This window comes from Cajanus cajan, chromosome 3 (genome assembly GCF_000230855.2).
Source record: "Cajanus cajan strain Asha chromosome 3, NIPB_CcT2T_4, whole genome shotgun sequence".
In the NCBI taxonomy this organism is placed as follows: domain Eukaryota; kingdom Viridiplantae; phylum Streptophyta; class Magnoliopsida; order Fabales; family Fabaceae; genus Cajanus; species Cajanus cajan.
Genome location: NC_138519.1, coordinates 75,428,723 through 75,453,512, shown reverse-complemented (window position 1 = coordinate 75,453,512; position 24,790 = coordinate 75,428,723). Strand labels below are relative to the sequence as shown.

The 24,790-nt window shown below is 32.7% G+C and overlaps 2 protein-coding genes and 1 long non-coding RNA gene across 11 annotated transcripts; 1 reads left to right on the top strand and 2 right to left on the bottom strand.

Moving 5' to 3' along the window:
* Positions 1–1,115: 1,115 nt before the first annotated feature.
* Positions 1,116–6,851, bottom strand: LOC109798491 (plant/protein). The gene is made up of 11 exons (XM_020358811.3): positions 6,354–6,851; positions 5,375–5,477; positions 5,059–5,072; positions 4,716–4,934; positions 4,392–4,463; positions 3,134–3,220; positions 2,853–2,891; positions 2,619–2,717; positions 1,889–2,054; positions 1,487–1,596; positions 1,116–1,401 (listed from the first exon to the last, which is right to left on the bottom strand). Exons 1-11 carry the CDS (start codon positions 6,567–6,569, stop codon positions 1,315–1,317), a joined length of 1,212 nt encoding a protein of 403 aa, XP_020214400.1. The 5' UTR covers positions 6,570–6,851; the 3' UTR covers positions 1,116–1,314.
* Positions 6,852–12,453: 5,602 nt separating this feature from the next.
* LOC109796599 (uncharacterized) lies at positions 12,454–21,680 on the top strand. 9 transcript variants are annotated; one of them, XR_014432678.1, is made up of 5 exons: positions 12,454–12,811; positions 12,956–13,629; positions 13,744–14,018; positions 14,237–14,556; positions 16,518–18,829. It is a non-coding gene; the product is annotated as an uncharacterized LOC109796599 (long non-coding RNA). The 9 variants fall into 9 exon arrangements; XR_014432677.1 differs by having other exon boundaries at positions 13,740–14,018; XR_003803900.2 differs by having other exon boundaries at positions 12,455–12,811; positions 13,796–14,018.
* LOC109796593 (Regulator of chromosome condensation (RCC1) family with FYVE zinc finger domain-containing protein) lies at positions 14,155–24,049 on the bottom strand. The gene is made up of 9 exons (XM_020356284.3): positions 23,574–24,049; positions 22,537–22,623; positions 21,971–22,060; positions 21,761–21,847; positions 21,476–21,670; positions 16,619–18,700; positions 15,831–15,977; positions 14,992–15,350; positions 14,155–14,510 (listed from the first exon to the last, which is right to left on the bottom strand). The coding sequence occupies exons 1-9, from the start codon at positions 23,628–23,630 to the stop codon at positions 14,390–14,392; spliced, it is 3,225 nt and encodes a 1,074-aa protein (XP_020211873.1). The 5' UTR covers positions 23,631–24,049; the 3' UTR covers positions 14,155–14,389.
* Positions 24,050–24,790: the final 741 nt, after the last annotated feature.

Genomic DNA, 24,790 nt, shown 5'->3' with positions numbered 1-24,790 from the left:
TACACAACTTATAATGCATTGCTAGCCACTTTCAATCAACATTTCCTTTTCAGGGCACAAGATATATCACATAATAATAAAAAATTGACTAACAAAATTGAAGTTACTGAAATGTTGAACTTATTCTAACTTTTTTTTTTATAACTTTTTTCTCTCTTTTTTGATTCTGCAGCAAACGTTCGCAGTCTAGATTGCAAAGGTAAGATTTATTAGCTCAGGATTTCAAGATATGTATAAGCTTACAAAAATCTTGCTTTCTTTCAGCTTATTTAGACCTTAGTGGTTTAGGTCTTAATCACAAAGGAAGTCCAATTGCTAGGGTCTATACTGTCACACAGGATAAATAGATTGTTGTCTCTTCTCATCTAACAAAGGACATGAATCAAAAAATGGAGAACTGAGTTCTGGAAAAATAATTGAGGATATGGCCTCTTCTCCATATTAGACCTGCGATATAAGAAGAGAATCGATAGAATGCAGTGTGTGTTTTATTCATACGTAATAAGAAACAGTGTTGCTAATTCTTGTACGTACGTACTGTAAATTCAACCTTGCTAGCTATCAACTTCAACGGCTGACTTGTCATATCATACACTCGATCACTATTTATTAAGGACGCGAGTTCGGTTTACACTTTTTTTTTTTAATAATATTATACAAAGATTTATATCTTTATTAATCATGATATAATAAGATAAATTTAATTCTTTGATGTCTGGATAAGTTGGGATTTTTTTATCTTATTACTAATTATCTTCTTTCATTAGTCTAATACAGTTTTTTATCTATTAAAAAAAGTTAATTTGGAAATAATAAAATAAGATAGGAGTGAAAGTGAATGTATGTTACTGATATATTCATGAAGGAAAACCTATTGCATTTTTTGATTTATAAAAAAGAGTTAATAATGTCACGCAGAATTATTCTGTATGTCGTAGCCTTAAATATATATAAAAAATATATATATATTTTTACAAGAAGCATATAACAATTAATTTCTTCATGAGTTGGTAATTGGTAGTAGTATTTATAAAGGAATGAAATCCTTTCTTAAATCCAAGAGGTGAAATGTTTGTTCAAACGAGAGAGAAAACTAAATATAGTTAATTTGTGAATTGTCACCGAGAAAGAGGTAGCAATGTTAAATTCTCATCTGTGTATCAAATATATTTAACTCGTTGTTGACTGAAAATAAAAACAAAGAAATTAAAATACAAGTATAGATCCTATATTCAAAAAACAGGATTTCAAAAAGAATAATGTTGCCAGTTGATTGTTGATAACACTAAACCTATTTTTGAACATGAAAGACAATCATCCACATGTAACTATGGTAGGATCCATTGCTGCGGATGTGTCCCTGTCACACATTTCAGGACCAATATTTATAGGCACTTCTCCCTGCAAGATCATTTAACATGAGATGTTGAAAATTCAAAAACTCATCTTGCAATTCCTTTAACTTTAAGCTGCAGTAAGAACATACCTTTGCAATGTTCCTAAAATATGTCATTGTGTAATTTCCAGTGGGAAATAAAATTTCAATAATATCCGCTAGTGCCAATTGAGGTTGGGACATTGCTCCATTATACCAGTCTTCACATGCAGAGTATCACACAATTATAAAGTTATCAAGTAGCACAAGCTTCATGCAATTATACACAAGAGGTCTTTCTTTTTCTTGGCCATTAAAGTAAGGAATAAATATTAAGTAAAACTTCACTAGGAAAATCAAGTAGAAGAAAACATCTTTCAAATTCCATGCAAGTTAAAATAAAAGGCTAGTGAATTTGTCATAGCAGTTATTAAAATTCAAAATATTTATGTAAAATTATATATGTAAGAGGTACATGGATATGATAAATGCATTTTGGATCAACGTACTTACCAAGAGCTATAGAATTTTGAACACTTTTGTCATATCTCCATAGGCTTGTGTTTGAAATAAAAGAAAAACAAGAACGATCTTCAATATTTAGATTTTGGATAAATGTTGACAAGGTGTAGTTGGCTGGATCAGAGGTTAGTGTTTCATCAATGACTACTTCCACAGTCTGCATGATAAATAATGTTTAATCAACAAAAACGAATAAATAAAAAGATATTTAAGGAAATGAAAAGAAAAAAAAACCCTTTCTTTTTAGAATTTATTTCAATTCCAACAAATTAGAACGTAGGTCTATACTAACAGTATCATGCTTCATCTCAAGTTAACGGACTATTCCATTAGTATAGAAAATAGATTTATACTATCTGTATATCACACTGTTAACTAGTATAGAGGCAATCCTAATCCTAAGGCTTAACATTATTTTCCTGTTAATATGTGACATTTTTTAGTGATGTAACTTTGAAAAGTTTTTTTTTTAGTAAGTATTGAAGAAGTTCTACTGAGTACTTGCTTTACATAGATACTTGAGGGTTATTTTTATAAGATTATTTCACACACAATTCCATAATGATGAGATATTGTTCACTTTGGGACTCAATTCTCATGGTTTTGCTTTTGGTCATCATTCAATATGCCTCTCACTCATTAGAGTATGTGTATTCTTTATAAGTTGTTATTTCTTCTCTTATTTTATAAATGTGGAATTTGTTTGTATCCCGATACTTACACATAGGATAGCATGCAATTCCTCCAAGTCATCAGGATCAGAGACATTGTAAGTGTTCTTGTTGGCACCCAAAATCTCTCCGCCTGCATCTTCCACGTACTGTTGCAAAGCTCACGTAACAAAAATTAAGAAAGTGATTACTAGAAAAACAAATAGCAAGGGCCAAATTAACTAAAATACAATAAAATCAAGATTCTAATGATGAAAAAAGGTATTCATGCCATGTTTGCATACCTTCAACTGATACTTTTCCTTTGTAAAATACCAAACACCCTGCGAAGATGACATTTCAGTTGTAAGTAGCACAATGTAAACTCATTTTTATCATAAACAAAAGGCTAAAAGCCATGTATCAGAAGCTAAGGGTTTATTGCTATTCTTTAGCAGAACATTACATCAAACTGACAATATAACGTGGAAATTGAAACAAGGCTCCAGGAAAGGTGCATGGAACATTGTATTTATGAAGTGGGAAAGAATTAGGTAATGGGATGTGTGCTTTTGAAGATACATACATTTGTATACTTCATCCAAGCTACCGTTGGCTTGAATGTTGTCCTAGTTTTGGAAATTTTAGCCAAGCACAAATAGTTCTCCTTAACCTATAAAATAGCAAATCACTTTGTCAGAGAAACATGCATCCCAAAATCTAATCAGTTATTAGCACAGAAAATAATGAAATGATGATTTAGTATTCTATAAATGCAACTTTTAGTTTATGCACACAGAAACTTGTGAAGTTTAAAGTAATTTAAAAATACTTATTTTCCGATTTTCTCAGTTGAGGAAAGAATAGCATTACATTATATTAATTTGGTTAATAAGTAGAGAGGCATGCTGCCACACAAACTTATGAATTGCTGTTAAAATATAATTACAAAAAAGGAAACACATGGTTTGGTGGTTATTTAACATAGCTCTTCTGCCATTCGTTGATGCATTCCACATTTAAATTTTTGCACTCGGTATGTTATGTGTAATTGAAGTCATGATTAACTAATGGAAGTTTTCAGCTCTGATTGAAGTCTAATGATTAACTAATGGTAGTTTCAGCTGTGTTTTTTTTCCCAGAGAAACTGGTGCCACATTTTCATGTTCAGAATTCAATAGTGATGTTCAAAAGACGTAAGGAGTTGGAAATTTACATGTTTGATTTATGGAGCAAAGTGTCTGCACAAGTACCTATAATGCCACAAAAGTGGAATAAGTAAGGCCTTACCAAATTAAAATTGATAACGTAGTGAAATTCAACTATTTTTATCTTCTGTTTTATGCTAAAAAACTAAATATGTGGCCATTTTTCAACTCTATGATTCTCAATGTAATTTTTCTTCCCTTGCACAAATTAATTCATTTTCTGTGCTGTTGTCTTTATATGGATTTATTTAAACTGATGGCAATAGACTAGCTGGCAGCTTACAAGCTACATTTTAACAAATAGAAATAGTAAAAATAAGTAGTTTAACCCTAAAATCACAATTGGCATAGCAATGTAGACACAAACAATTAGGGACTAGGGACCAAACTGAATTTAATCCTAAAAGTTTGTTGATTTCTGATCATTAAATTCTTAGTATCTAATTTCAACAGCTTAGGCTTAGCAAGAGCCCAAGTGGAAATTCCTGATAAAAATGCAGTCTAGGTCTTGGACTGAACAACAACAAGAACCTACAGGCTACAAGATTACAGAATAAAAATGATGGTAGAAGTTGCTGAAAATATATTCAATCATATAACAATGTAGTTATGCCTTGGACTGAGTGGTGTGCTTACTGCAGTATAGACTTGATTGGCTCTAGCTTCAACATTTGCAAAAGCTCCCATGAATTTGATCCATTCTGCTCTCTATCAAAGTAAAATACAGTAAACCATTAAGCATTCCAGGCACATAAATGGTAAAATATCTCTCTTTTCCATAGATGGCTATATAAATTAATATGAATCTTCCAAGTGGGTTCCTAAACAGTAATCAGATTAATTAGCTGCCAAAACTGTTCTGAGCCAGATAACCCATGTCCATGACACTTAAAACATATGTTCTGATCCTTTTGACTTTTGAAAATTTATATAATTATAGAGCAATTTTTAGTTACTTACCTGCAAAGGGGTATCCTCTATATAGGGAGCAAAAGTTGCAAAATTGCAAGCTGGCTGCTGATCATTGTCACTTACGAAATATGAAGAAAACTCTGCAAGCTTTTGGTAATCACTACTGTTGAACATTTCTATCTGTCCTCCTTCGTACAATTTCAACACACATGGAGAAGCCACAGAGTTTGAGGTTATGCCTTTCAAGCTTTCCACTAACCCTAAAAGCTGTACAAAACAAAAGTATGAATAAATAAGAAGGCAAAGAGGGAATGCAAACCCTTCAATCTTGATCTTGGCAATACAACAAAACCTTTTAATGTGAAAACTTGCATTAGTAAGAGATTCTCACCTCTATGAAGGAAACTTGAGTTCCAATCCCAGGAGGCAAAAGAAAAAGTTAGTCATAATATAGGTGGAAGATACAATTATAGTATAAATTTGCTGGTAAAGAATAAGCCATGTAAGTTTATGATGAAGAAAGAATGATTAAATTGACTTGCCAAATCATTTGTTTTAGCATTGGCACATTGAACTGATTTGTAAATATTTACTGATAACTGATATGATTTATGGTGTTGTATGCTATAGAACCTTGATTCCTAAGAAAAACAGAATCAATTAGGTGAGTGAGACTGAGTCGGGAGATAGGAATATGCATGGCATACCTGGAAAATAATTCGTATCAACAGAATAGTTTGACAATGGTATGACAAATGACTTAATTCTTGATGTACAATATTTAGTCCTTGATGCAATCCTTGAATTATTCTGCCAGAATTGATGGAAGAAAAATGAGTAGGCTAGAAACACAGCTTAGCAGGAAAAATTCAGCAAACATGAAAATAATTACAAAAATAGCAATTTCTATGTTTGATTCCTTCTACCAAACATTCCCAGCAGAAGAAACGACAGGGTCCATTTTAGTACGCTCTTCCTTTGCAGGTTATTATCTTCGTTATTTGTTATACTAATATATGATCTATTATAATTTTTAAAACTCCCCTGTCTATGACACTTAGCAAATAAAGGTAGCCACTAGTCTACTTTGGACTTAAAATCTTAGTAGCTTTGTTTTTGTTCACCACACAAAAGGTCTCATGTCAATGGAGACTTTATGTGTTTTATAAACCGATGTTTCTCCTGCTTTTCTAATAATGTGGGACTTTGTAACCCAACAGCCACTGTTACTTTCCCTAATTTTTTTTATTAAAGTATAAAATGGGTAGCTAGATAGGTTGATCATACAAATGTAATAAGAATTTTGAAGTAGCTTCCAATGATCAATTAGTTATATTTTGTCTTTAGCCTTAAAAAATGACCAATTGGAGAAGAAAGTGCTAAAAATAGTCATACTATTTTGATATCAGATATCAGACAACAGATATAAAGTCATAACTCATGAATAATATTTCTAATATTTTATTGAAACAACTTATAAAAATGCCATACAAACCCTTAATTAGGCTAAAACATAAAAAATAAAAAAGTTCCTATCATTTTTCCATTTCATTATTTGCTTATACAAACAGAAAACCATAGAAAACCTAAGGACCTATGGCTATTAGTACCCTACCTTAGTACGTTAACTTACCTAAGAATTCAAAGATAGTAAAAACAAAAAATGTCATCTCCAAAGGGAAGTACCTGGAGAAGAAGGTAGCTCTGGCCATCAGCAGAATTCTTAATGACTTTGAAGGTCTGGCCATAGTAAATATGAAAGTTCGCAGCATCTTCCACCTTTGAAAAGTTACCAACTTTCACTGCTGGGGTGGCTCCATGCACATATCCACAGTTAAAGAACCAAAACAATGCCAAGAACAAGAAGGCTTGAAGCCAAGAACAAGAAGGAGCTGAATCCATGAGCTGAACTAGGCACTTCTTAGTTCTTAGTATGTAAAAATAATGTGATCATTGGAGCTAATTATATGTAGCATGTTTGCTCATTATTTATATTTAAGGCCACTTTTAGAAGGAAAAAGCTATTTAACTTTTTGGGCAATAATCTGCAGCTAAACTGCACAATTATGAGAGAGGAAGTGGTGAACTGTGCAGCATTTTCAAGATAAATGGATTGGAACAGTGTTGAAAATTTCTGCTTAAATGAAGGTGTGAATGAATATTTTTGGCATGTAGCAAGTGGGGTGAAGACTTTATTATATTTAACAAGAAGAGGTAACAGTAAGTGACCCGTGAACCCATCTTTGGGTTATTTTTGTCATCTTTTTTTCATCATACTTTGTTGTGGGTTCCTATTACTAGTTACATCTTTTTCTTTTGTCACTTTCTATGATGCTCTCATGAATGTGAGTGTAACACTGGTAATCAACCAAACATGTGCTGTGCACTCATCTTTGTTCAACCACTACCCATCTCATCTACACGTTCAAAAATCAGAATCATTCATTCCCAACTTGCAGTTTACCCAGAAACTCAACCAAAAATATAATCACACCACCGTCACTTTTCTAAATTCTAATTTAATTTTTCTCAATCAACCACTTGTATGAAGTTTGTTACTTTTTGAAGTTTTTAACCTGAAAAACATGGGCATGTAAAAAAGTTGTCATATCATATGACTTGTTCAGGAAAAAAAATATTTTTAAAAAAAGTAGTTATCTTGTGACATCTTTACATGCATTGATAAAATATAATTTCAAAATGGCTGTAAAATAATAATTTTTTCAATGACGTTTTTTCACCCAGCGAACAATTTTTTTGTTTTTACTATTATTGTAAAAATTATAATATCAATAATAAAACTTTAAGTTAGGACCTTATGCAACAAATTTTCACCTAAGAAGTGTTAGTAACATACTTTTTAACACACTCATCTTAATATACTTATTATTATTAGTTAAAATTTATTGAAAATTATAAAATTAGAAGAGAACCATTAAATAAAAAGTGAGATTCGTCAAATTTTGTATTTTTTTTATAAATTTCAATCAATTAGAGAGGAAGTGTTTAAAAGAGTATGTTACCTTAACATAGCAGTAGTAATTAAACTCCCACCCATATGTACTCATCCAATCCCAACCCAATTTTGAGGAAAAAAAACTAGTTTTGCTAGAGTTTGGGTATGGGCTTTTCTCGACTTAAAAAAATCAGGTTTAGATGCGAATAAATAGGGATTTAGATATATAAGTTTTCATCTCATCCTCCTAATTTTTGTTTTACATTTTCTTGTTCCAACAAATATATATATATATATATATATATATATATATATATATATATATAAAAATATAAGTTAAGATTTTATTTTTTATAAACAATTTTTATTATAATAATTAAGTAACAAATTTAAAATTATACATTTAGCTAAAAATATAATTTAATTCTTAATTTTTCTATTTGTAAATTTTTTTCTTTATTATTCTTATATATATTATTTATGAGAAGAGATCCACTTACTTCAAAGAGTAAGTTTTGGTAGACCGACTCTACTCAATAACTATCTTATACATCAAATTTTAATGATTTAACCATTAAATAAAAAAATTAATGCATAAATCAAGTTTACAAATTTAAAAAAAAATAAAAATTATATGATACTTCGTCATATAGATTCAAATCAATGTATATATTTTTTATAATTATCCATCAATTTGAATTAATGAAACAAAGTATCAAATAATCATTAAATTTTTAAAAATTTTGTAAACTTGATCTATATATTAAGAATTTTTAATTTGACAATTGAATTGTTAAAATTTTACATAAAAGTAAAGTAATTCTACAAAAACTTATTCATGGAGTAAGTAGATCCTTTCTCATTATTTATATTATAATATAATTATTAATTTTTTTTTGAAAGGTATATAATTATTAACTTAAAATTTTTAATTTATTTAAAATGCATAAATAATAAAATTATTAAAAAATGTGATGACTTCCTCATGGGTTTACCTAAATCAGATAATTCTCGAATCTAAATTCTAACAGTTTTGTTTTTTATTATCTCCTAAAAGGTTTATTAAATATTAAAGTATATGTGTGTTTTATAAATTATTATTTCTTCTTTTATTTTTACGTTTTTTTTTATGAAGCGAAAACTATATATATATATATATATACGAAAACATGTAATTAATTCATCGCATCATATAGTACATGTATCCGGTTTTACCTAATGGGAAAAACTTTTTTGTTGTTGCAATCATGTAATTGTTTTAATCAAAGTTTATTTATTTATGTCTAAATTAGCTTGTGTATATATAATAATTGTGAACACGAATAATGGTCTCGTGATAGCTTGGTTTGCGGATCATGTGGAGATTGACTACTTCGTGTTTGGTGACAAAATCCAACAGAAAAAGATACATGCGTATTGGCTGTTGAGGCCTATTGATATTAAACTTAAAATACAGGATTTGGTTTCCCTAAAAAAGAGAGAGAGAAATGTATTTTTATGCTTTGTTTAAATAATGAAAGATTTTAACAAGAAAGAAGTGCAATAAAAAGAAGATAATTAGTAGAAAATAAATAAATTTATAAGTTATTTAGATTTAGAAAAATAAGAAGAAAAAAAAACAAATATGTTATAAAGAAATATTTATCTTTAATAATATTTATTTTGAAGAGTCGAGCCTTAACTCAATTCATTAACAATAAGAGAAAAGATACAATTAGATATGTATACAAAATTCATGAGATTAACATAATATTTGGAGGCCTTTGCAAGATTGGCCGTCATCAAATTGGTTGATCTATGGATGAAACTTACATTAAAATTGACACAATAATTTATCTTATTCCTAAAATGATTCATAACGTCACTAAATTCAGTTCTATCCTTCAGGTTGGGATGGAGGAAAAAAATTTCAATTCTACTACTACTAGATTCGAAAAGGATGGGCGTATATTATTTTTCCGAAGCCAAAATGATGTCTTGCATAAGAGCAATAGCATCTCTAAATTTATTCTTAATAACATATTTATATAATAATTGGAAAAATGTCATCAATTGATATATTTATCTAACATACCATATTATATCCTTAAATATGCAAAATTTACCAAAAAAAAGTGTAAATTTCAAATTATTTCTTATAAATAAAATGTAATTTTTATGTTAAAATTTTTTAATCATTATAAATTTGAAATTTTATCTAACTTTTTTTTATATATATAATATAGTATTTTAATTTGTTTATTATACGAGATAATTTTTCTATAATAAAAATAGGGCAATTGATTCCGGTAAAAAAAATTACTTCTGAAGGTCTCTTTTATTTTGTTATTTTATTTTTATTTTTTATTTTCATTATTTATTTATTTCATAAAAATTTATCACCGCCTGTTATTATCAATTTCAAAGTAATTTAAGTTCATCTAAAGTAACTATTATTATTATTATTATTATTATTATTATTATTATTATTATTATTTTATAATAAAAAAATATTTATATAACAAAATTGTATAACATTAATTTTTTTTTCTATCTCTCCATCACATTATTCATTACATTTATTAATAATAAAGAGATAAGTATTAAAAAATATATATTATATAAATTATTGTAAGTATATGATTACTCTTTTTTAAATACCTAAACCTAATCTTTCAGGGCCAACCAAAAATATTACAGGGAATCAAAAAGTTGGACTCTAGATACATTGAAAATAGGCTGATGATAAACACACCTCCACTCTCGTATAAACACATCTTCTTTTTAAAAAAAAATATATAAAATATCTAAATTACCCTTTAAAAAAATGAAATTTCTAAACTTACACCTCTCTTCCCCGCACCCCCTTTCCCCGCACCCCATACTCCACACCCCTCTTCTTCCCAAAGCCTCTTTCCGCTCAATGTCATTAAGCAATATACTTTTATAGTCATTCTGAATAGAAAAAAAGGACTAGCCCCACCATAACCAGCATAAGAAAGGTTCTATTACAGTCATTAGCATTCCGGAAAGTACTTTTACAGTCATTAGCATTCCGGAAAGTACTTTCCGGAATAGTAAAATTATTGTTCATATAATTCCGGAAAGAACTTTCCGTAATAGTAACTTTAATATTATGGAAAGTACTTTCCGGAATTATGTAACAAAACATTTCCAGAAAATACTTTCCGGAATAAGAATTTAATATTATGGAAAGTATTTTCCAGGACATTTTTATATAATTTCGGAAAGAACTTTCCGTAACAGTAAGAAGAAGAAGAAGAGGAGTGCCAGAAAGAGAAAGAAGAGGGGTGTGCGAGGTACGGGAAAAAAAAAAGAAGAAGAGGAGTGCCAGAAAGAGAAAGAAGAGGGGTGCGCAATGTCTTACTTGTTCTATGGAAAGACACACTAGTACAAAAATGACTTTTAAAATCGGAGTTTTAAAATCAGTCATAAGGTAGTCATTTTAAATGTGACGCGGTGGCCCGTACTGAAAGTAGAACGGTCCGTATTGCTTGCAGAACGTCTCGTACTGCTTGCAGAACGGGCCGTACTGCTGCAGAACGGGGAGTTCTGCAATCAGAACGGGCGTTCTTCTTGTAGAACGGCCCGTTCTGGTACCGTTCTGGTGCTTTTCTGTGAGGGGAAGGGGGGTGCGGGGAAGGGAGGTGTAAATTTAGGAATTTCATTTTTTTAAAAGGGTAATTTAGATATTTTATATTTTTTTTTTTAAAAAAAGGGGGTGTGTTTATACGAGAGTGGAGGTGTGTTTATCATCTGCCTTGAAAATAATAGGCACGAGTGGGCTCTGGAGTATATTCTTTGGGCCAAGTTGAAGATAGACCCAAATAAAAGGGTAACTGAAGAAATAAACAATAATCTTAAAACAAGCAATTTTATTAGGATGATGATATATACACCTCCTATTTTTTATAAATACACCTTCAATCTATTTTTTTAAAATAAAATTCTTAAAATATTCTTCTAACTAAATACGATTATATTGATGGAAATATTAATTTTAGCATTCCGGAAAGTATTTTCCGGAATAGTAGAATTATTATTCCGGAAAGCATTTTCCGGAAGTGTGTTTCTTATATAATTCCAGAAAGTTCTTTCCGGAACATTAAATTTAGTATTTTGGAAAATATTTTCCATAATTATGTAACAAGCACACTTCCGGATTTATTATTTTTTTAACATAATTTTTCAGATTCACACCTCCCTTCTCACCGTTCTTCTTTCTTCTTTGTGCACCCCATTTCTTCTTCTTTACTTTTTTTCCGCACCTCCATACCTCCCCTTCTTCCCTTTTCAATTTCTGCATTATCTTCTTCCCTTTTTAGTTTTGCTATAAGTTGTAAGCGGATTCAATATTAAAGGAAAATGTGTCAAATCATATACATTTTTTCTTCCAAGTAATTCTTCTCATTATTTGTTCCGGAAAGTGTTTTCCAGAATAATAAAATTTTTGTTCCGGAAAGCATATTTAGGAATAGTAAATTTTGTATTCTAGAAAATATTTTCCGGAAATGTGCTTGTTACATAATTCTGGAAAGTATTTTCCGGAATACTAAATTAATGTTCCGGAAAGAACTTTCCAAAATTATATGAAAAACATACTTCCGGAAAATGCTTTCTGGAATAATAATTTTACTATTCCAGAAAATAATTTCTAGAATACTAAAATTAACGTTTCCATCAACATAATCATATTTAGTTAGAAAGAGTTTAGAAATTTTATTTTAAAAAAAGAGATTGAAGGTGTATTTATAAAAAGTAGGAGGTGCATATATCATCACCCATTTTATTATGTCCTGACAAAAAGTTATCCCTCGGTTTACTGACACAAACCATATCCAGTAACACTTCTTTTTTCTGTCCCTTCTCTCCGAAAGTGGTTACACAACTATACAAGATTAGTTTTCAAGATAAAAATTATTTTTTTCTAAAATCATTTTTAAAAAGTGAGATTGAATTTCAATCCTATTAAATTAACTTATTAAATAAAAATTATTTTTTATTTATATACATTCTGGTTGATGTGAGGCCACCATTAAAACTTTCATGATTGTGTGCATTGCCTCACAGTTGGATACAACAACGTGCAGATTTGTTTACCCAATACAGATGGCAGAGAATTTGATGCTCAGAAACAGCCTTTTTTGCTGATAACCAGACAGTTGATATGGCACCCTTTTGAAACAAGGTATAATTAGGATAATTCCTTTACATAAACTAGGTAGAATGAATGATAGTATATCACACTCTTCTTGCACTTAGCACGCCAACATCCAGAATAGTATATATTTTGAACTGAGTGTGTATTTTGATCTACCCTTTTATCTTGCAGGAGGTTCAAGCAAGAAGGGAGCCATTATTGGTGTTGGAGCTTGGAGGAGTAGGTTCTGTTGATCCTCTTTGCACTATTTCCCTTGTTTAGACGGTAAGAGAAACCCAAGAAGGTTCCTAGAGGTGAAGTGAGACAATTTGGAAAGTCTTTGAATTGATGATTTCTTACCAAAGCAAATGGTGGCACTGGCACATCTGTTCATGATTCAAACTACCATTTGTGGGAGACTTCTATCTCATCTTTAGAAGACCTTTTTAACCCTGAATTTACATTTTTAAATCCCTTTCGGCATCACAATATTAATAGAGCTTAAAAATGACTTCTATACATTGTTTTACGATGCCAATCAATCAAAAATCATGTTAAAAATGACTTTTAAGATAATTTACTACACATGATAATTTGTGATTACACAACAATGTAAAAAAGCTTTTGATGCATTTAATTGTGGAATGCATAATTTTTTATTTTTTATTTTTGTGGATACATGAATAACTGGATTCATTTATACATTAAGATATTCCAAATTATGTTACCTTATCACTTATCAGGTGGCATATTGGGAGCAACAGAATTGAAAGGTCCCAGCTACATACAGGAATAAGGATTTTAAGACTGCAATAAAAAACTTGAGTGATGAAAATAAACTAGGAGGTTTTGGAGATGTAAACAAGGTAATTTCAACATTTTATTGGAATACATGTTCAAAAACAAGCATGATTGTGAGCAAGTTTATGTTAAGCACAGGAAAATTTTATAACGAGCTTTTCCTCTTCCTCCTTAGACAGAGATAATCACTTTTCAAAATTTAAGAAATTCTTAATCACACGTATGGAGCAGGGCACTTTGAAAAATGGTAATGTAGTTGCAGACAAGAAATTCATTTTTGGACAGCCCAGCAAGATGGATGAACAATTTGAAAGTGAAGTCAAGTTTATATGTAATGTTCATCATAAGAATCTAGTTCAATTTCTTGGATGTTGCATTAAAGGCCAAGGGAGAATCCTAGTTTATGAATACATAAATGGCAAATAACAGCCTGCAAGATTCTTATTTTTCTAATGTAAGTAACTGATCCTTAATTTTTAATGAAGATGAAATTGAAGTACATCACCGTAACCTATTTTTATGTATAGTTACACGCTGTTTGAAGGGTGTTTTTTTGCCTTTGCATTCTTGGAAAATTAAAATACAAGAGGTGAACAAATTTGAACAACTTTATAATGCTGAAATAGAATAGAGAAAATTAAGAGACACACTGTTATTTTTTACTGTACACAGGATGGAATGCCCCCAAGATATTCATGAACAAAAGATGCTTTAGAGTAATTAGATACAAGAAAACTTTATCCTTCTTTCAGGCCTGAAGCCAATATCACCTCCCTCCTATCATGAACTACGTGAAAACTGCTAGAGATGAATGGCAAGTAAAAATTAGCCTTTCACCTGACTTTGGCTAGTGTTTATATATCCTTCAATCCCATACTTGTGATACACTGTGCCTTGATTCTCTTCCCACCATTTTTCAGCTTCTTTCTCTGAGAATCGCTTCCGGCTGCAAACCACACATGCCAGGGTCATTCAGACACCACATTATGCAGGTGAATCCTATATTGTCATCGGCTAAGGAAACTACCATCTCATTAATGAAATAAACTAAAACAACTAATATACATCGCGATAAAAAGGAGTAGCTATAACAAAGCACATGTTTGAACAAACTACAAAGCACTAAATAATCTTTGGCCACTCCCTAAAAGTGGAGCCATAATGAGATTTCATCGAGTGTTCAAAAGAAAGTATGTGCTTGATTCACTTTGAAAAGTTTCAAATTATGATTTGGTAATTTGTCTTATAGTTTTTTCCCAAATTTTAATTTGTTGCACAGACTATTAGATAACACTTTGATCCCACGGTTACTTTTTCACAATGATGCAGGTGAGTCCAACTTGGAATTTGTGATGATAGTGTGTGAAAAAAAATATCACTACTTAGTTTGTTATGGCTAAGCACTAGATCAGAATAATAGACATTACCTAAATCTCACTCGCTTAAGGCCCTTTTTCCCACATGGCAAGGTTGTGAATGTGATGTAAACACCAGGTTCATACTGCTCTACCCATTCAGACTTCAAGCCTTCAGTGGTGTCTTGTTGAGAATCCGCTCTATTTAAGTTAGAATTCTCCATTAATTTATCATTTTTGGGGAACAAACTTCTCCCAAATTTTGATTTTAATGTGTCAGAAAATACTATAGGGGAATTGGATAGACTGTCGATGTTGCCATCTCTTGGACTCTTCATATCTATATGTATGGGTGCCACATTAGGAACAAATTCATGCTGCCCAACTTTTCCTTCCTGTACAGCGTGATCTTTTCCTGATATTGTATGAAGCTGAAATGATGATAGCTAAATTAATTAGTGTACAATAAAATTTAAGGCCAAATCATAAAGACACATAACTCATGTAACATCCCATATCCTGTTCAAATTTCATGTCCTAATTTTAATGTTATTATGTTATATATTGTCAAGTATACAGCAATAGAGGGCATTATTGACTCCACTTTAGACCTACAAAACAGATAGTTCATGCAGAGAAATTTTTTAGAGAGCTTTTAAAGTTCTAATGATGATTTAATTATCACATGCATATTTCAGGAAAGCCATTTTTACTAAGAATCCTTATTAGCAAGATCAGATTCTGATTCTTGAATCTTGTATATGCTAACTTCAATTGTCATATATTTGTTACCTCCCTGCCTTAAGCATAACATACAAATTTAATTACCAAGGAGGTTGAAAATTCTAGCATTCCAGCTTAGACCTAAATTTAAAATTTAAAACAAATTATAATGATAATAAAGAACTTACCCTTAGTGCTAAAGCTTTTATGACCTCTTTGGCTGCCTTGCACTTAGCAGCTTCCTCTCTCGCCACAAACCAACTCTCCTCAATTTTTTGTTGACACTCTTGTATTTTATGGTTCTTGAGCTCACACTGCTCTTCGAGTCTCCTAGCCTGTCCAATGATATGAAATAGTAGCAAATGTAAGTTAACACAATCAATACATATTACAAAGGTAAATGCAAATAGCAAACGAACAGGAAAAGTTTAATTTACAACAGAAGAATGTAGAAAACTCAATGAGAGGAGTGTTGCACCCTGAAAGCTAAAATGTGACAGCAATTATACCAAAGGAAATTAAAAAAAGAAGAAGAAGAAGAAGAAAACTTACTACAGATGCTTAAAATGGAAGAAATTTGAGTAGTTGTTCCTTAAAAAAATGAACATGTAAAGCTTGGAATGAATATAAAAAAGTAGAGTGTCCGAAAGGCATTAAAGATAAGATTCAATAGTTTGGAGGTGAAGCAAAAGGCAAACATTCTTTTCAACTCTACAAGAAAATATTTTCAACTATTGTGCAGTCATGAATGTCGTAGTGTGATACATGTATATATACAGAGAAACTGGTATATAAACAAAAAAAATACTTTACAGTTTTTGAACATACTTTACAGTTCTTGAACATGTATATAAAGGGTATAACATAATTTACAGTTTTTGAACATGCATGAAGAAGTTCTAAAGGGTAGAACACTGCAGCAGAAGCCTGTTAAAACTATAGCAATCTAAAGGGTGCAAAAAAGTGGAGTCACTACCTCAGCTCTAAGCCTCTGAACTTCTTCAAGGAGCACCTTGTCAGACTTTGCTGTATCTGCCTCTGCATGGGAGAAGTTATATGCTGTAGATTCCACATTAAGGGGAGAAACTGTGGCTAGTTTATTTTTGGATGAAGAAACAGGCACAACTGAATTTTCTGCACCATTGATCTTAAACATGTCAGGGCATGGAACTTGCCCCCACTGTGGCATTCCACCAAGCATACAAGAACTATCTTCTACATCCTGCTGGCTTTCTTGTTGGTTTTTCCAATTCTTACGTCCACTAGGCATGCTTTTCCTGTAACATGATTGACCAAGAGACAACAAAGGACCTTGTGTCACAGTTGTCTCCCCCCTATCTTCAGTCACATCCCCAATTTTCTGCTGATGCTTCAGCGTCTGCTGAGTGTTGTAATTTCTAGACTTTGATGCCATCACCGAATGCGTACCTCCTTGCCGTTTATCAAAGCACTGATCGCAAACCCGAAAAGCCTTGCTCTTACTAGGGGCTAGAGGTGCATTTATAATCTTTTTACTACTACAAGCACGGCAGAACAAAAGGCCACAGTTATAACAGTTATGCTTCTTCCTTGTGAAGCCAAATGGCAACCTACAACCACTACAAGTTGACTGATCACTAATAGAAATTGGTTTGTGTAAACAGATTGCAGCTGTGAAGCTTGGACCACAAGTGATAGTATCTACCTTCCTGTCTCTTAGAGCCTCAACAAAACAAGGTGTGTATCTGTCTTCAGTGTCACCTAGCCCCAGTTGGCCATTTTCACCCTTGCCCCATGTGTAGACACTCCCTGCAGAAGTCAAAACAGCAACATGATACGAACCAGCTGATATTACTTTAACAAACTCCTGTTTGAGTTGTCCTTCAACCATGACTGCTTTATCCCTAGCATTTTGATTTCCTAGTTGTCCATATTTGGCACTTCCCATTGCAAAAACCTTGCCCATGTTGGTAAGTGCTACAGTCAACATTCTTCCACATGACACCTGAACAAAATCATAGTCCACAAGCTGTGTAACACATGTTGGCACAAGCTTGCTTCCATTGTCAGCATGACCAAGCCTCCCTTCATCTCCATCACCCCATGTAAATAGCTTACCACTAGCACTGTTGTACCGAAAACGGTCAAACATGACTTCAACAATAGCAGCTGTATGCCATGATCCACAAGCAACAGACCTCACCTTTAGGCCACTAAGAGATTCAACTTCTTTTGGACTAGAACAGCTGCGAAGATCACCATGGCCGAGAATCCCAAACGTGCCATCTCCATATGTAAATAACCTCCCACAGCTAGAGACAATTGCAGTATGCCATTCCCCACAAGCAACACTTGAGATACTGATGCCATCTAAGGGTCCACCAAGTTTTTGTGGTATCCACTGACTTCTAGTTCTACCTTCATTAAACAAATCCGCACAACAAACATCATTCCCCCAAGTATATACTTCACCAGAATCTGTCAAAGCACATGTATGATACTCACCACAGGAAACATGTTTTACATGAATACCATTAAGAGAATCAACTATTTTGGGGGAGCTAATGTCCATATCAATTTTCTGGCCCAGCCTTCCCCACTTCCCTTGACCCCAGCAAAACACTTCCCCTTGTTTTGTAACTAAGGCAGCATGTTTTCCACCTAAAGCTATGTTCTGTACATCTAACATGGCAGTGGATTCTAGTAACTTTGGCACTAAGGAATAAATTCCAGTTTGTACAAATCTTTCATTCACAATCCCTACAAGACTTCCAATCCCTCCACCCCATATCATTACATCCTTCAATACATTGCTTTTCCCTACATGTGGGGAGGTAGGATGCATCAGTGACCTATAGGACAAACTCTTCTTGCGCTCCTTATCAACGCGTGTTGACTCGATGTTGCTGTGAATATCTGGATCAATGTATGGAGAACTTGGCACTGAATTATCTGCTATGCCATGACTGCTGGAGAGGAAAGATGCCGATGAATAAAAGTTATCAGATGTACATGACAAGCCATCAGAAAAGCACCTTTCGGAAAGTGACAAAGTTGGACTTGCACATACACTATGTACCTTCAAAATAATAACAACAAAGTAAGTTACGTTTTATGTCCGTGATAAAATATTGTTTTGATATTTTTCTTTCTTGGAGAGAAAGTGAGATCTAAGTTATTTATATTAACAAAGCAAAAAATTATATGATTGTCCGAGAGTTATATGATTGCATTTTCTCTGACACATCAAGCATACGTATGTAAATTTACCACAAATGATTCACAAGCACCAGAGAAAAAGTAATAATTCAAGAGTCAAATCTCTGACACAAGAAATACGAATCTCTAAGCCCAATAATGCTATAGCAAGAGGACTTTCATTGAGTAATCAGCATATAATGAAATATCTTCTGTCCCGAATAATAATATTACTGAACCTTCAGCATTCTGTGTTTAGCTTAAGTAAAATGTTTTACTATAGTCTAAATCCGTTTACCCCAGAAATAAAAATTAAAATCATTTGAAGAATGACGATGATGTTCATCATCAATTTGATTTTAAAATCAAGAATCTAGACGAAAACAAAGAGGACAATATCAAAGTCTATGCCAATCATGCAAAAACCTATGTGTTGAGCATTGAGAGGTTACCACACACGTACACATGTCACCACATTGGTGAGATATTGTCCGCTTTGGGCCCAAGCCCTCACGATTTTGCTTTTGGACATCATCAATGTGGAGACATGTCATGAGAGAGGTCATGATGGAGCGACGGTGCAAACACTTAGAGTATGAGTGAACTTTGTGGACCACCATTGGATAATACTCGTAGTTTCCGCTACAAGGGAGGGGGTAAACCGTGGTCCTTTATTTGAGGGGAGGGTTGTTGGGAGTTTAATGAATGTCATGGTTTGTACAAGACCAGATTTGGCTCATGCTGTGAGTGTAGTTAGTAAATTTATGAGTAATCTTGGAAAGACTCTGTGAAGTGGATTATGCGATATTTGAAAGGTACTAGTAATATCTGCTTAGTTTATGGTTATAATGATATTGGGTGTAGTCTTATTGGCTATGCGGATTCTGACTATGGTGGAGATCTCATGAAGAGAAGATCTTTAACATGTTATATCTTCACTCTTTATGGTTGTGCGGTAAGTTGGAAAGCAACACTTCAACCTACTCTTGCTTTGTCTACCACTGAAGCGGAATACATGTCATTGACAGAAGGGGTTAAAGAAGGTATATGATTGCAAGGTCTTATTGATAGTTTGGGTTTGAATGTGCAGAGACGTATACTTTATTGTGATAGTCAAAGTGTTTTGTGTTTGGCAAAAAATTCAGTCTATCATGAAAGATCAAAGTATATTGATGTCAGATTGAATTTCATACGAGATGTAATTGAAGACATTGTTCTCCATAGAGAAGATAGTTACCGTAGACAATCCAGCAAATATGTTAACTAAACCTTTTTCTTTTGAAAAGTTTAAGCATAGCTTGGACTTGGTGAATGTTCGCATCGAGACCTTTCGGGAGAATAGGCAGGAGAGTTGTTCTTGGTTACTGGTGACTTGAAAAAATTCAACTCAAGATGGAGAATTGTTGAGATGCCTTGAATTTATATCTTGTCCGTTACTATTTCTATCTTTATTTGGGTTGTAATGAGTCTGTTATATTTTATCCTTGTTATAAGGCTAAAAGGCATCTGTATCAATATCTCTATTCATTCAGAAATAAGAAATTCTTGAACTGCTCGTGGACGTAGGTCACACTGACTGAACCACGTAATTTGTGTGTCGTCTTCTTTCTCTTGATCTCTTTCTTTTACATATTGTCATAACAAGTGGTATCAGAGCCGATAGTCTGATCAGGTGACCGGCTCGATGAGTATGATGACTGGCAGGTGAATCCAAGTTTGGGATCCTTGTGTCAAAAGTCTTCCTAAACAGTGAAAGGTTAGGAGGCGTGTCCCGCTGTCATGAGGGAGGTCATGATGGAGCGGCGGTGCAAGCACTCAGCTTATGAATGAGCTCTATGGGCCACCATCGAATAATACTCGTAGTTTTTCTTGTAGGGGAGGGGGTAAACCGTGGTCCTCATGAATGAACTCTATGGGCCACCATCGAATAATACTCGTAGTTTTCCCTGCAGGAGAGGGGATAAACCGTGGTCCTTTGTTTGAGAGGAGGATTGTTGGGATGCAAGCAAAGTCCTACATCATTCAAACAAGAGGATAGACATGGGTTTATATACACACAGTTGTCTCCATTAATTAAGAGACCTTTTGGATGATGTCCAAAAGCAAAACCGTGAGGACTTGGGCTCAAAGCGGACAATATCTCACCAATGTGAAAATATATGTATGTGTGTGGTAACCCTCCAATTCTGCAGGAATTTGAACACATCAATAGTTACATACATCCTTTTTCCCATTGCTTCTTTTTTCCCTGATGTGCATGGACATGGAACTTAATGAAAAATATTCTAGTCACTAATGACATAATTTTCTTGAATAAAATAGAGCACGTCTCTTTTGAACCTGAATATTCTAAAATGAGATATCTTATTATTTGGCCTTTCCCACCCTTCAGAACAGTGAGGATTTGATAATAACTCATGTTACTAAATCCAATTATAAAGTGGAGGTGAAAGAACATTTTCATTGTTTTAATACACTGAAAACCTTGTAATTTATAGCATATAAACATAACTACAAAAGAAAATGACATAGTTTTACTCAAACAATTGAAAATTAGATTTTACTTTCCTATAAGCCCCTCATATACAAGTGGTATAACTACAAAAGATTTCTCATTAATTATAGTAGATAAATTAATAAAGAAGATGTATGAAACCTGAGTAAACTGAGAGGTATCATCCAGAAGGCCAAGATTTTTCTTTCTTCTTAAGATTCCAGCAGGACTGCTAACACAACTCTGCACCCCTTTACAGCTTCTTAAACTACTAAAAGCCCTGGGATGTTGACACCGAGAAATCACAGCTTTCAAGCCAACAAACCAAGAAGCAGCTTGCGCTTTGTCCTTGCATATCTATAGTTCAATGTAAATAAACAAGTTAAGTCAAGCTTAGACATGGGAAAACTAATATGCTTAGTGTTAATTAAAGTTCACAAATATTACCAGATCAAGAGAACGTTCTCCGTTAGCATAGATTAGTGAAAATGAATGGCACTCCTTTTCGTGTTCATTTTGCCTCTGGGACCTTATCTGAAAATGGTGAGCCATTTATTAGACCAAAACATGATTTTTACTCTTTTCATTTCTCTTTCAAACCTTCACATTCACATAGACAGTGGATCAAGCGAGAACACATGGATGTTTGTTACGTACATTTTCCTGCCCTTGAACAATTTTTGTAACTGCACTCAATCGCAAATGCTTTTCCTGCTGCCCTGAATACCAAATCAAATTTCTCTCATCCTAGAATCAAGGGAAAGAAAGATATATTTTAGTAACTGGACATGATGAAATGAAGAAAATAAGACCAATATATGAAAATACATACCCAGTGATGTTTATCATTTCATGCAACAGAAAACAACAAATCTAATTTTGAATAGTAGGTATTCCATAGAAATCAATATTAAATTTTCCTCCATCAAAGATACTAATATTAAAAACATAAGCACTCCATCAAAGACCAACTTGCTTCTTTTATTTCTGGAGAATTTAATAAAGATGTAAAATAACATTGATAATCCAAGGCTAGAAGTTGAGAAAAACAAGGAAAATGATAGTTTGGAACATCCATGGGTATGGAGCTTCTAAATTTAATATTCATATAAGAAATTTGAAGAACAACATGTACAAAGAAATGTGGTTCATAAGCAAATTTCATATTCAAGGATTGGTCATATGAGCCTCCTAAAATAATATTTCATCTCACTTATGCATACCTGAGAAAGTCTGAAAGGACAGAGCTTTGGCTTTCCTCTACGACCACACTTAAGCAAATATGCACCTTTCTTGATAGATACAATTGCCTGAACAGAAATACAAACCACATTTTGAGTTGTGGAGAAAGGAAAACCGGTTTTCTAAAGAGATAAACAGTAGAAAAGATTGCACAAAGGAAATAGAGAAACTACATCAAAATGTCAGTCACATTGGCTATTTCAAGACAAAGACTGAAAGTCTAGCCTTTGTGCTGATCCACACCATAACAGTAACACCCACATCGATGTGTACATCACCAGTGTAGGAATGTGTGCATATGTAAAAGAAAATAAGTAGAGAGAAAAAAGTAAATAAGATAAGATCATAAGCACATTAATATGTGTCGCAGAAATTCTTTTGGCCTAAGAAAATTACTAAAAGATGATGAATTCCAGCTTAAAAAGTTTTAACATAAAACTGCAGGACCAGGAGTGTTATCATGTACTAACCAAACTTACAACTAGTGACAACTGATCCCTCGTCTCGTCTGGTTTTTGAGAACATTTGAAGGAACAAACAATTCACTCCTGATTTTTTTACCAACGAGAATGCAACAATTAAATATCAACAACACTAGTAATGGGTATTAGGTGCTGTGTCATGTGTGTTGAAAAATTGATAAATTGAAGTAGAACATATACCAATAACAAGGTATTATATATCAGAAATTCAACAGTGTGATTGGCTTAAACAAAATGAATTATTCACAAAGGGGGAGAAAGGGTTCTAAATTTTGAACTAGAACCAGAATTTGGAGCCCCATTACAGTTTATGCGCATTGCTGAGGAAAATACACATTCAACCATAGGGTCAAACAACTAGAAAATCATGCTAGAAAGGAGTCAATGAAACCAAGGATTTCATTTCAAAACCACAGCAAACTGAAACAATGGAAACGAGAAGAAAGCTGAGAACATGTCAACAACACTAGGGAGAGCATGAGTTTGGAGTAGTGGCAAGAGAAGAAGGTGAAGAATTGGAAAGAGAAAAACATAACCTGTTCAACAGCTCTGTCAAATGGGACTGCTGCCAAGGACTCTTCTTCCATTGTCATGTTGCAGTTTCATGGAAGAGAGAATGAATGAATGGCAGACAAGGGACACAGAAAGAGAGTCCTTCCTTGGTTTTCACAACAGGTGGTGGAACCTTATCATTTACAGCAAAATGATTGATGAGGTAAGAATGCAGAAGAAAAATGCTCTTTTCTCTCTCTCTTTTCTCTTTCTCTTTCTCTCTGAAGTGTCTGAATGAACAGAAGAATTAGAACATAACACAAGAAACAGCTCAGACAGAGTGGAAGAGTGGTGTGTTCTCTTCCTTTTTATGGTTTCACTTTAGTTTATTATTAAGTTTTTGTTGTTTGATGAATCTGTTTGTTTCTTTCCTTCTTCCATTCACTTCGTAGGTCGTGCATTTGCAGGGAGTGAGGCCTATAAAAATGAGAACTTAAAAACTCATATGCACGTGTACACCACATCACATGCCATTTCCTCTTTTTGTGACTTGAAAAGCAAACACTATTACCACATGCTCTTATTGTCCTTTCCCTCATTGCCATTTTCTCCTTCACCTTCCTTTTTCACGTATTTATCATAAATATTATTAATTAATACCAATTCAATAATTATTATGCTTAGCACAATAACAAGATGCCATTCCGGATTTTGGACCAAACTAATTCCCACTTGTCTTTCTCATAAAAGGGATCAAACTGTAATTACAGCACCTTACTTTTCTACCACACATGGATACTTAGTATTGCAAATCTCAAATTTTAAATGCATATATCAACACAATTAGTCAATCCCTTAATTATACTAATAAGGGTTTCAATTGACAGATAGTGAATCCCTTAATTCTAGCGATCGGTATTTAATTTTTGGTCATCTACATGTAAAAAAAAAAAATTAAGATAAAGAGGGCTATTTTAATTTCTACATTTTTGGAATTTGAACAATGATTTTGTTCCTAAGCAGCATTTGGTACACAAATTTTTTTAATTTCATAAGAATCTGACGTTAAAAGTAATAGATATTTTTTGTGTTTAATTTGTTATTTAAAAAATAACAATTCCTAATAAACATTGTTTTAACAAAAGATTTTTACATTTGATTCTCACAAAAATTAACCTTCTCGTAGTAAGAATAAAGTTATAATGTAATAAAAATATTATGTTACTTTTATTAACTTTTTTAATGCAATAAAGATTCTTGT